The 16,807-nt window shown below is 41.1% G+C and overlaps 1 protein-coding gene across 1 annotated transcript; it reads left to right on the forward strand.

The window, feature by feature from the left end:
- The first annotated feature begins 2,954 nt into the window (after nt 1-2,954).
- LOC139638203 (putative beta-lactamase-like 1) lies at nt 2,955-15,916 on the forward strand. Its single transcript, XM_071512249.1, has 7 exons — nt 2,955-3,014; nt 6,887-7,058; nt 8,353-8,459; nt 10,027-10,184; nt 12,373-12,620; nt 14,164-14,269; nt 14,938-15,916. The coding sequence occupies exons 1-7, from the start codon at nt 2,955-2,957 to the stop codon at nt 15,914-15,916; spliced, it is 1,830 nt and encodes a 609-aa protein (XP_071368350.1).
- Nucleotides 15,917-16,807: the final 891 nt, after the last annotated feature.

Here is a 16,807-nt window from a genome sequence, read left to right on the forward strand (position 1 = left end):
CTTGCCATACCGCTACGTTTGGGTTTTGTTGGCAGCGGGGAATCAAAACAAATCTGATTCCAGTCCCTTTAGCTAAACCTGATGGACTTGTTTGTGTCTCATTGCCATTAATTTACTTTCTCTGGCGTTCATACCAGGTATGAACCAGCTGAATATGAGTTAATTTTCTTATGCTAGGCTTTCCAAGCATGAGTAACTGGTGGCTATCAGATGTCTCCTTATACCCATAAACCCTTGTGTTTTGAGGCTGTTTCCTGTAGCTGGTTTGGATTACATTGTCACTCAATGAACTGCACAGCAAGTCAGTTGGAAGACGACCGAGACCTGCAGCTCCTTGCGTCTTCCTGCCGTTATTTGGTGCCACCTGAGTTCAAATGGATTGTTCTCACCTGTCCAAACGAACCAGAACTAAAGGAGCAAAGGTTTGAATTAACTGCTCAAAACATGCTTGGTCAGAACACACCCTTAAATACTCAGTCACTAAGATTTCTTGTTAATGGTTCTAATTTTATCGCTTACAATAGTCATGTAAACTTTGTAAGCTACAGTATGTGAAATATGCACTGGATAGACTCATTTTCTTCTACAATAGCTAAAATAGATAAAGAAAGAAACAGAGTAAATGTTATCAGACTCCTAATAATGGTGGCACATGTCAAGCTCTATGTGCTTTGTCATCAACAAATATGGACAAATTGAGTGCAAAATTGAAGGTATTAATCTTAAAGGGCCACTGACAGATTAGCTTCAGTAAAGTGTTGGAGTAATAAGGACTGTATGGATTGACAGGCAGATCTGCACCTCCTCTGTAACTCTATTCTTTACCACTGGTTTATAACACATTCATAATGCCGGATCAAGAATTTCATAACACTGGTACGGCACCTTCATGAACACTGATCCAATCCTTATGTCAGCTTTCATCATACTAGTAATGTGTAATACTTTACTATTATACAGGAGAATATTAGAATATTTCAAAGTGACTTCTCATGATTTAACCCCCCAATGCGAGAGTTTGCATTGCCGCTCTTACTGCCTTGTGCAGTACGATAAGTTTTTATGAACAAATCCTTCCGAAAGTTAGCAACCAGCCTGTTACAATTCTAAACTGTGATTTGAGTGTGAGTCATACAAAGTACATTTTATACTAGAGCAGTGCTAGCGGAAATGAGGAAATGTGCCATGGAAAATGATCTTGGCTACTGTTGCCATTACTCCTCCGCCTGTTCTCATTTCTAATTCACTCTCTATGGAGCTTTGCTGAACATCACAGCTTGGGAGGCAGGGAAACCTTTGTCTTTCTGCTTTGTTGATGGCAATCTAACCTTGTGCCTTGTGTAATATGTCTAGCTCCACTGGGTAGAAGAGAACACTGCTGCTACTTTGCAATTTGCAAAGTGCGTGCGTGTGTGTGTGTGAAAAGACTACAGTATATGTTGCCATCGGAACTGCATTTAGCCATATGCGTTCTTTTAGGTTTTTCCAACTGTGCGGCGACTCTTTTTTTTTTTTTTGTCCCTTTACACACTGCGTGATTTTCCATCTTATCAAGTCAGTCAGTCTAGTATTGAGTCTTAAAACTTTACCTTTCATAGAACAAATAAAAAAACTTTGTCAATGGGATGAGAATATTTCCCCTGCAAAATAAACTGCTTTATAAAAATTCTTGAATCAAGTGACATTATCTTGATACAAATAGTGTGATCTGCCTTATTTCAAAATATTGTCATTTGCCAAGTCAATATAGACTAAATGATGAGTTCAAATGGATAATTTTGCAGGGTATGTTAATGTGGTTGTAACTGTTGTTCTGGACACTGAATGCAAAACAAATTTAGGTGTGAACAGGCACTAATCAGGCACATTATTAATAGGAGATTGTAGTGCAGCTTCACTGCAGTAACAGAGCAGTAACAACAACTGAAGCTCATTGTTATTCTCCTTTAACATGGTTATGAAACTGCCAGCCCACACTCTTTTGTGTGTTTTTATACCCATTTGTTGTATTGCATTATGTGACCCATAAGAGACATGCAGTGTGAAGTGGGGTTATGGTTGAAGCCTGTGATATTATTTTGTTTTGTCATGGTTTTTTTATTTTGTTTTTGTGAATGATGGGAGGTGCTGATGGAAAATAAACTCAGCAGGTTTCAGATCTCACCATTACTCACAATACACATCCATCTTGCTGCAATGTTTATAAAGTCAAACGATTCATTTATAAAAAAGACCTTCAAAATAAATGTAAAGCTATACTTGTCACATATTCTTGTATCAAGAGCTCAATTAATACATTTTGACTGATGCAACCAACACAAACACAAACCAATAGCTGGGTAAGCCCAAGATAGCACTACATTTTGATGTCTTTAAACACTAACTGCCAATATTGTTAACATTACTGGTATTGTTAATCCACATTAAATTGTTAAAGGGCAATTTAGAGTCATATCACCCCACTGAGAGCGCGTTTTCAGTCTGTGTTTTCCAGTTGCTCTGATTGTTGCCAAGCTTGACAGCAATCCAAATCGGTAGCTTTTTCACTGCCATTATTGCTCTTTCCAGTTCTCAGGCACACAGCCGGCCATGAACACATCAACACAACCATTATATTCTGATTACTAATAGGCTTAATCTGTGAGCTCTAACAATAACCCACTGGACCAGGACCAGGTTCCAGTTTCTCTCCTTTGTTTTCCTTTTTCTGCGTCCCTCTAGGCTTTATACATTACAGCTGATATTTATACATTGCAAGTGTTGCTACCATTACTATTCTCTGATCAAGGAGGAATGAAACAAGAGCGTATACATGAGGAAAGATAACCAGATAGATAACATCCTGCATCATTTCAAGACTGAAGTTATGAATATGATGCCTGCAGGTCTTTTGTGCGAAAACTACAACTGTATTTTTTTTTTCTTATTCATGTTACAGCCTGTGCAGTAAAACCATGGGCAAGGCGGGGAGTAAAGTCCTCAGAGAAACCTCAGTGGATGGGGTTCAAGCGCAGGTAAAAGCATCTACTACACACACAGACAAGGCACCCACACTCCGACCAACACACATGCACACACATGCACACACACACACACACACACACACACACACACACACACGGAAACTGATGCACACACAGACACATAAATGAGCGTGCAAACCACACAGACACACACACAAACACGCATTACACACAGAAAATACAGTACACAAGCGGGGTTATGTTCGTGCAAGTTCAGTATGTTTGTTCATGTGTGTATATGTTTATATAAATATAAAACTCTTTAAATAAAGTTATAAAAAAAAAAAGAGAAAATACAGTAGCTACACTGTTCTCGTGGTTAGAGAGAGGTTGTGTTTGTCTGTGTGTGTGTGTGTGTGTGTGTGTGTGTGTGTGTGTGCGCATGCGTGCATTTGTCTGCCTTAGTGCTCATCTGTGAAATGGGCCAGCTGCTGTGCTCCCCGGCTATCACTGGGTTACGCAACCAGGATCAGCTCCAGCCTGCTTTCACACATTATTTGCCCATATCGCATCATTATACCTATAACCATCGAAATACATTACTGAGCCTTGGAGAGACCATGTCATCCATTAATATCTTGTGATTAAGTTGACTGAAAGAATGAAAGTCGGGGGGGTATGTAACCAATGATGGGCAAGAGCTATATTAAGCAAGATTTTCGTTAGTTTATCGATTTTAAGCCGCTATGATATACAGATTATACTGTAGGAGTGTCAAGGTGGCTTAGCGACTAGAGAGACTGAGCTTCAGCTAGAGGACTTGGGTTCAAGCCCCCATGTTGTCAAGTTCCCACCAGAGCATGGGAGCGGAAGTGAAGCGGTCATAATTTCATCTGAGCGAGGAGTGCCTTTTAAGATCCTGCTCTGCTCCACTCCGCACAGAATGTCCTAGTTCTCTACACCACATGTAATTTATTGTATGCTAACGTTAAGATCACAGATAAGCAACCAGCTGATGAATTCAAAACGGAATGTGCAAAATATTTCACCAAAGTATCAGACCTGTGATCAGTGGTGGAAAGTAACTAAGTACATTTAGTACTGTACTCAAGTACAATTTTGAGATACTTGTACTTTACTTGAGTATTTCCATTTGATGTTACTTTATACTTCTACTCCACTACATTTCAGAGGGAAATATTGTACTTTCTACTCCACTACATTTATTTGACAGCTTTAGTTACTTTTCAGATGGAGATTTGACACAATGGATAACATAACAAGCTTTTAAAATACAACACATTGTTAAAGATTAAACCAGTGGTTTCCAACCTTTTTGGCTTTTACAAAAAGCAGTGTGAAGTCGGGGTCACATTTCAGATGTCTATGAGTTGTTAACAGCTCCATCAAATAGTGATTTTTCCCTCTAAACCTCACATGGTTTCATTTCAATAAATGTTCAAATTATCCAATATTTCAGCAAAACTCAAAGATTAGAGAAAAAGTCCAAAAACTGAAAACAGATTTGTGTATCAGAACTTTGTTTTTTCTTCTTTCCTCTCCCATTAATCATCTCACGACCCCTCAGATTTATCTGGTCCAACTCATCCCATTCCTCCAGCTGCAGTGCTATAGTCGCCTCCATGTTTGTTTTTACCAGTGATTGTCTCCATGTCTGCTTCCTCTTCCTCTCTAATTCTGTGTTTCATTTTGGTGCGATATGATTTGTTTAAACACTACCACCCTGCGTATGGGATTTCAACAACATGCTGCTTGCACATCAATGCAGAAATGTAAAAATTGTAATGTAATTGCCGACGCATTGTTTACATTCACGCTTTACTTTACGTTTACATTATGTTTGACTATAAAATGCACTTTAGTAGTTGTAGCCTATTCTTTGTTGTTTTCTCTGCAGTCACGAGTGTGCATTCTCCTCAGTTTAGGTTAGTCCTGCTCTGTTTGGCAGTAGTTTTGTTTATTTTTGCTGAGTCAATAGAATCAAACACACAGTTACGCCTTGGTGTCTTCTCTGCAATCGGGTCCAATATCTCATCTTTACAAGTTCTTGCACACCTATCACTAACTAAATGAATGTCATTAATCAAAAAAATCATCAAAAATAGGAAATGATTACTACTTGATTCAAGCAATTGATGTCAAACACAACTGATCCAAGTCGAAGAGGAGCGGGGGCTTGAGGCCTGGAGCGGTTGAGCAGAGTTTGAACTCCACTCCGCTCACATGCTCTGGTTTCCACCCTGCTGAAGTGTCCTTGAGCAAAATACTGAGTCCCTTCCAGCTCCAGGGCTGCTGTTCTGCATCTGAGCCTGACCTCTGACCTCTGTCCTCTGTGGAGGGGGAAATCAAATTTTGATCTTGACAATTTCCTCGTCAAGATCAAAAAGTGTCACGTTACTATTATTGTTAAAACTCTTGTGTTATTAAACTAAAGGAATTAAAATGTTTTTATTGCACCGCTTTAATTTTATATTCATCTCTCGGATACATTGAATGAGAAGCCGTTTGTAGCTCAACACTAATTTGATGTCTTATCTGTGACACAGACCGGAAGAGTTGTAGTTACTGTAACACTAGTGACATTTTTAATATTAAATCTCGAAAACGCAATCTAGAGAAATCTCGGAGCACAGTGATCAAACATTAAATTTCTATTTCCCAGTTGCTACTTTGCACATTTGTTGGTAATTTCAGTTACTAGTGTTCCCTCCCTGTGTCTTTATTGCTTTTCCCAATGGAAATGGCCACACCAGCATATTGCCACAAGTCAAGGCCTCATCTGATTGCAAATCCTCAGTCAGTCAGTGTGCCATGCTGCCCGAATGTGATTGAATATTTAATATAGTAAATTCCCAGAGTGTTGCAATATCCCCTCGCACAGTATACAAGCTGCTGTTGTCCCTGTGCTCATATGTATGTCACTGATTCAGATTCTAATTCTGATTTTTAAATAAAAAACATGCAGATAAATTGGATTTTGTAGTTTTTGTGCAGTTTGCATGTCGGTTGCCAGTTTGTTACTAGAGTGAGCTGCTGCTGTGGGACCGAGAGTTGGAGATTGCCTTGCTGCCTCTGATCCTGTGTCATTATCTAAATTCCCCTCAGCATCTCAAATTCTCTTTCATTCAGTCATCCACTTGATCCAAAACGGGTGCACCCATGTGATTTAACTTTTCCGGCTTATGCGTTCGGGTAAGGTGGCCCAAGACTCACCCCATCACCCCGTCTCAACCTGTCTTGTGTTGGCTGAGTGGGCGCCATCTTCGTCGGCTCGGTGTCGACGCCGCGTTGGGTTCCAGCAGGCGAAACCGGACTGAAGTGAATTGATTCACAGGGATTAGAGATTAAGATTTCCCCTCCCGCTCAGCTGGGCTTTGGTGGAGTAAATCTGGGGATTATGATGTCACAGGCCCGTGGCTGCAGGAGAGGAAATTGAATTGTGAGAGACGGAGCGCCGGCGGCCCGGGATTACAGCACAGTCGGTGAGAAATCCGAGATGGGAGAGTCCATGTCTGTGCCTTTCCGCTGGTCAGGAAAACTGCCATGGAAGACCGGTCGCTGCCTTTGGGGCTCTGGTAGTTATTTATGCAGTCGAACTAGTCCTGAGTAGATGGTTGGGACGTTGACTGAGTGATAAGAAGATTGGTTTTCCGTTGGTAGTCCAGTCCGCCCTCCTCCTGTTTGTGAAGCATTAGCATCAGGTGGTGAGTACTCTTAAGCGCAGCTGGGAATGTTTTTGTACTGAACACGGTGACGGGGGTTTCTGGCTCTTCAACAGATATCAACCGGAAGGGAATATCTGCTCTGAGGCTGTGAGAAACCATGAATAGGAAATTGGTGTCTTGAGAAAAGGCACACTAACCCACTGTGTGTTTGTTTGTGTCTGTCTGTCTGTATTCCAGCCAACTCCTGCCGTGGCTGCCCCTGCTGCTACGGTTAAATTAGACGGACTCGCTAAAGCCAAGAGGATGAAGGTGAAATGGACCCAGCTGGGCTTGGTGTTCTTCCTGCTGCTGTCGCTGGTGATGACGGGATGCTTCCTCTGGCAGTACCACCTGCCAAAGTTACTGCCAGGTAAGACCGGCGCCATTGGTGACAGGCGGTGGAAAAAACACAGAAATATATTGACGCTGTCGGGGGAAAACCTAGTATCACCAAAATATCAAGAAAAACTGCCTTGATCTTAGCTTGCCCATCATGCATTTTTGAGTTTAATTGGATTTTGTTTCAACTGAAGTTAAAACATGAAATTCACTAAAATTGGAGTTGGGTTTTCACTTGACAACAGTGTTATATTAGATGAATGACTGTTGAATCTGTTGTTGGAGTATTTATATTTTATCATTAGGACACAATTTAACATTCAGTTATCTTCTTAAATAATTCAAAATCTGATAACATTTTCCAAGAAAATACAAAAGTACAAAACAGACTACTTTCTTGCAGCCGAATGAGGTGAATCTCTGCGCCTCCTACGCTGGCGTGTAGGTGAGACTGTGAAATCCTATTACCGTTAAGTTCTTCTTGCAAGTGGGAACTGGATTACACTCCTAAAGTCGATCTTCACTGTGCTTAGCGAGGAGCAGAGCAACTGTCTCAGTGCAGCCTCACAGATCTTACCTGCTGAAGTTGTATCAGTTATGCCAATTCACCAATTCTGTAAACACCAGAACACAGAGCCAAAATGCGTCATCCCTCCAAATTTTGAAACGTCACCTGAAATTTCAAATGCGGAAAGAAAAGCTACATTGAGAAACTGGATGACAAAATAACTTTGATGGTGTTTTTTTTTTTCTTTTTCAAACTACACATACAGTATTCTTGAATCTAACTCTTTTGACCCAATTCCCCCCCACGGTGATCATTAAAGTTTTATCTAACTTACTATGCTGTTAGATTAAAAATATATACAGTATATAGATATTGTTTTCGATGTTCTGATTTAGATCTTTCAATGAGCACGAATCCATCTTTTCATATAATACACCCATTGTTCATCTACATTAGCTCTAGGGAATGAAAAGGCAAATGCTCGCCTCGTGCCACAATGGAATGTATTGAAATATCCCCCTTCATCCAGAGTTCACAGTAGGACCAGAATGAGTCTATTTGATCACTGAGCTGTACATTAGCGCGGTCTGTCAAATTGGATCCTTTGAGATCGACGGGGCTCATCACAGAGTCAGAGAGAATTAATGTAGCTTTGAGCCAGGCAATTATACCCCATTGTGTTAGCCTTTTTGTCATGCCATCCATACATTATTCTATCAAATCTCAAGTGGGAATTTCAGTGGCCTGTCCTTCAACGCTCCCTCTGCCCCTCTGTCTCTCCCGGTTTCTGCTTCTGTCATTTTCCGTCCGCTGCCAGATGAAGCGATGGGTCGCAACGCCAAATCAGAGAGGATGTGTCCGCGCTTCCCCGAGCCTCTCCCACTGGAGCATCCCATTCCCAGTTTGAAAGAGGCCCTGGAGAAGGTGAGAGCAGTGCCTCGATCTGTGGTCATGTTTTTCTATCGTGTCCACCAAAGAGGAAAATGAACACTCTGGATGTGATAATCCTTCACACCAAATGGCAGTTACGGTTGAGAGAAGGAGATTAAAGATACAGTTGATGAGAAAGTGTGTCTCTGTTTGATCAAAGGTTGTGTTTCTGTCTGCAGGGAGGCGCCACTCTGCACAGTCCATCAAACACAAAACAATGACACACCAACAATTTAGTGCTCACAGGAGAATGTGAAAATAGTTAAATCAGTAATGAGGACATAATTGCATTTTGTGGATGAATAGTTTGATGAATATCAGCAGGACACTTTCGCTGATTAAAGTTGGGCAGACCAGTTACTTTTTAGTTTATTCTGTGCCTTTGCTATCTTCTGAACCTTCTGATATTTTACTTCTATCTTTCATCTCTACAGCAAACGAGGTCTAACTGATTAAATAATTGATGACTGTGAACGGATCAAACAAACCACCATAATGTCATGCAGACACAGAGCAGTAGAATGGGGATAATAGTTTGAAAACCTTCTGAAAATAGATGTATCAGGCCAATTTGGGCTGTCATCTGTTTCTTATTAATACAGATATCAAGGAGAAGCAGCACAGGTGAACAAAATAAAACTTTCATCCTACCAGAATGAAATTTTATTTGTTGAATGGACACAAAGTGCACAGTGCATAATCAATGGAAAGTTTTTTTTTATAGCTTTTCCCACTTTATCCTTGTCTGTAACTTTTATAACTTTTATGAGGCATCAGCATCTCACTCTCCAGATGGCTTTTCAACAAACAAACATCCTCATTGAAAGTATCATCAAAACACCCATCTGACATTAGTAACGTTTTTGTTTGCATCCATGATGTACCTTTTCTCATGATGGATTCAAAGCATTAGATAGAGGAAATAATCCTTGTGTCAGCTAAAAAATGTTCATTTGTAAGACTTTTTATGGCTTTGATGATGTTGTGTCTTCCTCCCCATCACTTATATTTATTTATTTTCCTTTTGGTTTGGTATTTTAAGTGCCTGTTACATTGCTCTGTGCTGTTGCAGTCTTTGTGTTGAACACCGTTTGCTGACCTTTTTTTGATGTCTTTTCTTGTGTAAAGCACTTTGTAATATCGGTTTGAAAAGTGTCAAGTCATGTAAACAATCCACTTTCCTTACAGTAGACGGAGAAATGTTGGAGAGTTTCAGTCAAAAAATAGATTTATTGTGTGTATTGTGTGCTCACTGACTGAGGTTTCTTCTTTTTTTTTCGTTTTTTGTAGGAGTTTTCCTTCCTCCTCTAATTGGGGGGGGGGGGGGGGGGGTGTCAGTTATTGTTTTCATAATGTGGGTGTTGTGAAGCCCTTTGAGACTGTAGCTGTGATTAAGGGCCTATACAAATGAACTTGACTTGACTTGAAAACTGTGAAAACTGTGAAAAGTGTGAAACCCATTATAACTCTGAACTCCCTAGAGACTCTGAACTCCCCCAAAAATCTAAAATGGATAAAATGGAAACCCCCTCACCTCCTGCTCTGCTCTGTCCTGGTTCAGGTGGACACGCTGCTTCGGCAGAGCGTCAACCCCATCAGCCTTCCCTCTCTGTCAGCCATCGTGATCTTCAACGACACCGTCCTGTGGACCGGCAACTTTGGAAAAAGGAATGGGAGCGATCCACTGTCCGGCCCGCCCAATGAGTACACAATCTACAGGTGAGTACTGCACTGTGGTCTTTTGCAAAGTCGTCATTCATGTAATTGCAAATAAGAATTTCTTCTTCACTGGTCTTATCGGTTAAAGTAGTAATCTGCTGGATCCTTGTAGTTGTTGTGTTTTTTTTGAGTGATATCTTTGGTGATAAGTGGTCATTGCTGTGGTGTTTCTGCACTGCACGTCCCAGAGATCACCTGTCAATCAAACAGTGTCTCCAGTACTGTGATGTCTTTGGATTTTCTGTTGATGCAGTTTGAGTTTCTGTAGGTGGCGTTCTTTTCTTTGTTCAGCCATGGTGGCTATCGCTGCTCATACTAACTACCCAGTTCTTCTTCTGTTTATTCCAAACAAACCGCTGTTGCTGGAAACATAAAACACATCACTTTGAGTGATGTTCGACACATTCTGGTCTTGTGTTATCTGAATTTTCTAATTCTCCTGATGCAGACAGCTGGGAACAGAATCAGACCTGGGTCTTTATGTTTGTTTTCATCTGCTTGGAGTACCAGATAGTTGGGGTTTACTGCATGAACTCAGATAGTGTCAGGCAAGTTGTCAATCACACAAAAGTAAACTAAATTGACATTCAAATACTTTCTAGTGGTTGTCTAAAGTTTCTCATGCTCATTCTATTGTCCCATATGGCAAATCCCAACTATCTGTTACTTGGGTTAAAACAATGCTAAGAATTAGTTGTCTGGACAGAATACATTCATAACCCCAAACTAAGTGCTTATAACTGACAGCTCAAACTACAAACTGCAGCATCTAAAAGGAAAATCTATGCATTGAAGTACCCATTTCGCTCTGAGAGGATTTGACTTTAATAGGTGGATCCATAAAGATTCACTGAGCACTTTCAGATCGTAAGAGCTCTGTCGAATTCACAGCTGCTCTTGAAAGGGATGATGGTTCATTTAAGACATTTTTCCACATTTAGCCATTTTTGCTGCAACTGGCAATCATGTTCAAGATGGTCAAGATGCCACTTCCATGTACATGTCAGATTTTCACCAAGAGATAATAATTTCTTCCATTCCCTATTACCATTAGGCATTAGGAGATACACACATTTTAATGACTGGACCTGAAATGGGACATTTCAAATTCCATGCCTGTTCAAATTCTAGCCAATTTTAAGCATTTTATCCAATTATCACAACACCACATGGCCAATCAGCTCTATATCTGTTCAGTGGCCATGAGTGCTGCCCGTCTACCACTGGACCAAGTTTTGGAAAATTGGCAGATTTTCTGATGGTGTTATTTGAATCCGTTCGGAAGATACATGCCTATTTTTGAGAAGCCACGTCCACTGCCACGCCCCCCTTTGCCCAATCAGTGTGAAAACTGAATCTGTTCTAACCCTAATCTAACACTCATAGCTTTTTGAGAGACCCTGCTGACAGACAAACAGATGGAATGGAGTGACAGATGGATTCCAATGGTATAAATTCACTTAAGAGTTTTCTGTGGGCAGATTGCACCCACCCATGTGCTTGTTGCAGGAAACTTTCTGTCTAACTTTCTACTTTCTAAAAAAAAATTGTTTCAAAATGTCCTCCATCTTTATGTCCAAATTATCTATCAGGACTATCTAAAAGAGTTTCATAGCTTTTTATCCAAGCCACTGTATCCAAGACTGGAACAAAGTATTTTGCATGTCAATAACTACTGCATAGCTACAGTATATCTAATACAGAATAATAAATACTCATGCTATTGTCTCTGTCTTCCAATCCAACTCTATCATGACTGTACTAACAACACAAATTAATCATGTAAATACATATTTTGTACATATTTTGGTTTATTTTATTTATTTAACCTTTATTTAACCAGGCAAGTAAATTAAGAACAAATTCCCTTTTCCAATGACAGTCTGGCAAAATGCCTGTTGATGGGGAATTAGGGGAAAAGGGACACACACACAAGGCACGCAGACAAGATAAGAAGGCTAGGTGTTTACAGAAGGCAACAGAAAACATAAAAACTGTAATGTTGACGGACACACATAACGATCTGCAGACAGCAAATAGCATAATGGATAAATAACACCATCAACAACAAGCACAGCACTGAAAGCAACTAAAACATGCAACAAAAATTACATTTCAGCCAATTTAATGAACTTTACAGGAGTGTGCCAATATGTGGATACTCACAAACTTATTATCTGTCTTTCAGAATTGCCAGCCTGTCCAAGATCTTCCCGACGCTGATGCTGTACAGGCTGTGGGAGGACGGGAAGATCGGCTCCTTAGACGACCCTTTGGAGAAGTATGTGGAGAACTTCACCATCAAAAACCCGCTGGGGAAGACGCGAGACTCGGAGCTGAAATACGTGACAGACGGCCTGATATTTCTGGACAGCGGCGAGGTTCAGATCCGCTCCTCCTCCGTCACCCTGCGCAGGATGGCCAGCCAGCTCTCAGGTAGCTTCACTGGGTGCTTTTGAGCAACTTAGTATCTTCAAGTTTAGCTAAATTTCCAAAAAAGACAACCAAGACAGAACGTTTGAGATCTAATTGATCAGATATGGCAATGTATTTCCTTTATGCCCTTTATTAGCTGCACTGCGCAAGATTTTTATGTAAAAATGCACTTGTCCTATCAGCCAAAATCACAAAGTAGAGCTGCAATAGAGAACAGCGTCCCATCTCCTCTAATATAGACGCCGTGGATTCACCCTATTTGCTCAAATTAAATTCTGGTGTCTGGTATGGACACTTCTTCGCCCACAGCAAGCGACGGATCGAAACTTAAGAGCAAAATACAATCTGTCTCCTAAAACCAGTGGTTCTCAACGTGAGGTCCGGGGACCACCAGGGGTCCTTGAGAGGGTTCCAAGGGATCCCCAGGAAATTGCTGAATTGTTAAACTTCACCATTATTTTCATTTACAGCAGTTAACGTTATGTAAGATATTATGTTATTATGAGATATAATGTTAGATATTTTGCCTCTCTTGTCCCTTTTAGTATCCTTTGGCAATCACAGACTGGCAGGGTTGGTAAACATGAGCATACTGTGACGACACGTTACATGATTTTTGAGTATTGAAGTTAAATTTATTTTAAAAATTCCCTCTCGCTGCCATTTGGATCTGCCAATGCACGGATTTGCCCTGTGCAGCTTTAAATGTGTTCCTGCATGCATTGAAGAAATGACTTTATTAATGAGGTTGTTGTTGCAAATCACATAAAAAAAAATCACATAACTTCATGCCTACTGCCCAGGACCCACCGGTGCATCACTGGGATTCAAAAAACATGAAAAGAAATGTACATTTGTCTGCAATTCGTATTGACAGTAACAGATAATGTCTAGGAGATTATCGCTGCTTGTGCTTATCGTCAGAAGTGTCTGCTGTGATCAATGAGACCGGCCGCTGAGCAACTGTTACTAACAAGCAAGATAAAAAGAAATCAGTATGCATGCCAGTATGTACTGTACAGATTGCAAGGGATAAAGGGATAGCTGTAACAGTGCAGGATACATTTAGAATCTAAGCTGTTATGTCACCTAATAGACACATGACATGCTGGAGTTATTCATATTCAACAACGATGTATCCACAGAACAAATTAGTTCCTGTGGTCATGCATTCACACGCGTCTGTTTATCTCAAATGGCTATTCACTTTGTAATACTTATACGACTGTATATTGAATCAAGATGAGGGGGATTCCTGAGGATAATGAACCTTTAAATCTCCCACCTTGTCTGGTTTCATCACGGAGGTGTCGAGGGTGAGCTAGATAATCTATTTGTTCAAGAAACTTTGTCATTTCAGCAGGAATACTGATAAATTGCTGATACCAGTTAAAGGGGATTAAACCAACAAAGTGAAATGGTAAAAAGTGCAGAGCTGTAAAGTAAAGTGAGATAAAGAAGTAGTAATGTTTGAATCTAATACATACTGTACACACAGTTCATCAGTTATGTTTGCTTTTGTTTTCTTTTTTTTACTTCCCAGGCCTGCCCAGGAGACTCCGGGCGACAAATCTGCTTTGGAAAGGGAAAACACAATCTGCTATCAACCTACTACAAGATGACGTCCTAGTCGCAGACCCAGGCACCAAGTAAGATTTGTTATGCTTTGCAGATACTTCAACATTTACATTTTTATTGTGGTAAAGAAAATGTATAGACGCCACCACTCTGTCAGTGTTCAGTAAATATTGTCTGTTTATTGTCCCCCACATGATAAAATTGGGAATATGGATTGAGCTGCATCCGTCCAAACATTGTACCTCAGGTGAAATCTCATCACTAGTCTGATTTTGCCAAAACATGGAGGAATGATGCATCTTTGCACTGTGTTCCAGAATTTACAAAATACACACTGATTGGCCTAATAGGGGAACTATAATTAAAGGTCAAAATCTTAAAAATCAAATGTGATATCTCAGACACTACTGGTGCAATTTTGTCGAATCTCGAAAGGGATGATGCATTTTGGCACTTTGTTCTGGCGTTGACAAAGATGACACTGATTGGCCTGATTTGGGTGCTATAGTTAAAGGTCAAAATTTCAATTTCATTTCTTGGATGATGCATCTTGTTACTAATTGGCCCAAGGGGTGCCTGCATCATTTGTGGGGGACAACATTTTTCACTTGTTTGGTACAGTTTCAGCCTGTTGTACACAGTTAACAATTTTGAACTCTGGTATATACAGATGTTTTGTCTCACATTTTCTACATTAGTGAACTTGATATTTATATTTCTTTCACTTGTTCTCTTCTAGGTGCCACTACAGCAACCTTGCCTTCTCGCTGCTGGCTCATGTGATGGCTGAGAGAGTGATCGGCATCGACTATCAGCGCTGGATCACTGACAACATCCTAGACCGGCTGGGGATGGAGGACACTGGGTTCGACATCACCCCCGGGCTGCAGAGCCAGATGGCAGTGGGGGTGTATTCCAGCGGGCAGCCAGCCCCTCTCTATGACCTGGGCTGGTACCGGCCCTCGGGTCAGATGTTCTCCACAGCGGCGGACTTGGCCAAGCTAGCCATGATGCTGCTGGGCGCCTATCACCGCAAGCTCCTGGAGCCGGACACCCTGAAGATCATGCTGACGCCGCTCTTCAGGTGCGATAAGGACTACTTCGCCAACCGCACCGGGACGCCGTGGGAGGTGAACGAGCAGCTGGGGTATGAGGTGGTGCGTAAGGACGGAGATCTGGACGGCTACTCGGCCACCTTCTCCCTGGTGCCCAGACTGAAGCTGGGCCTGGTGGTGCTCATGGCGGGCAGCAGGTCCCAGAGCCAGGATGTGGTCAGCAAGGCCTACAGCCACATCATCCCAGCCATAGAGAAAGCCTTCCGGGAGGCCAAGAAGGTCCTCTTCGCCCCCCCAAACCCAGATCCTTACATCGGCTTTTTCACCTACGGAAACATCACCTTCTATGAGATCAAAGCTGGACCAGATGGAGTTCTGATCATGCAGCAGTTTGGGCCACAGATCGAGGAGCTGATCCCAGAGAAGTACAGGACAATCAAACTCAACTACCTGGTTGAGCGGGTGTTCAGGGTGGTGTTTGAGAAGGAGTACCCCTGTGTTTTACGGGTCAGCACCGCCTCCGTGTCCCTGGAGGCCCAGGATGGACAACTATTTAACTTCTACATGTTTGACAAGCGGGGTTTGTCCCCTGGTTTTGATGCACCAGGACTAAATACATATAACGTGGTTAGAATAGCCCGCAGGCCATCCTTTTCAAACTGAACTGCAGCAAAACTGTGGCCTGTAACAGACAAATGGTGTGGAGGTGTCCTTGGGATCTGTAAGGAACTCTAAACAAAAAGGAGGATGTATATTGAAAAACAAGTGGAAAATTAGAGGACATTTCGAGGACAGAATTGTGTTATTGAATTACATAATGAATACCACAGAATGTTTACCCAGTTGTAGAATGTCTTGCACAGGAAATTAATTTGATTCTCTGTTAAATATGGCATTGTATATAATTGTAGTTTTCATACAAATCCTTCATCATGCTGAACATTTACTGAACATATTCACGTTAATGTGATGCAGTGCTTGTGTTTTTCCTGCCTTCATATACATCACTCTTACATTGTCTAGGTCATTTCTGCTCTGGAGTTTGCATGAGAGAGAAGAACAACGGCTTTCATCAACTCTACTGCGATAATTTACATAAACATTTACATACAGTATATTTTCAAGTCTTAGTCTATGATTGCAATTCCACAAATTTATCATCTCATACATATTTATTACACACTTTTGGTTTTTGTCACTAACTGTCCTTTTGCGGCCCCAGATAAAACCATGATGTGTTCATGCCAAACACGAATAAACTCTGTTTTTTAAATAGTGTTGTTGCATCCCTTTTAGGGATTGCTGATCCAGTGTCAATGATCATGCATATATGTGTGACTAAGATACAAAATATTTTGGCAGTCCAATAAGAGGCGATTAGGGACAGAGAGGCTTGTGGTACCAGAAATGACTCTATACTTTGTAATCCCTAAAAACAAACTCCAATTTCAATCCTGATCTCTAAACTCAATATGAATAATATATTGCTCTGACTCCAGCATGAACTCGCAGATGCAAGCAGACAAAAATAACCCTCCTAAGACAAATGCTGCT

This window comes from Centroberyx affinis, unplaced genomic scaffold (assembly GCF_046629955.1).
Source record: "Centroberyx affinis isolate AG114_WGS23_722 - 3 ecotype Tasmania unplaced genomic scaffold, CSIRO-AGI_Caff_v1 ptg006193l_1, whole genome shotgun sequence".
Taxonomy (NCBI): Eukaryota; Metazoa; Chordata; class Actinopteri; order Beryciformes; family Berycidae; genus Centroberyx; species Centroberyx affinis.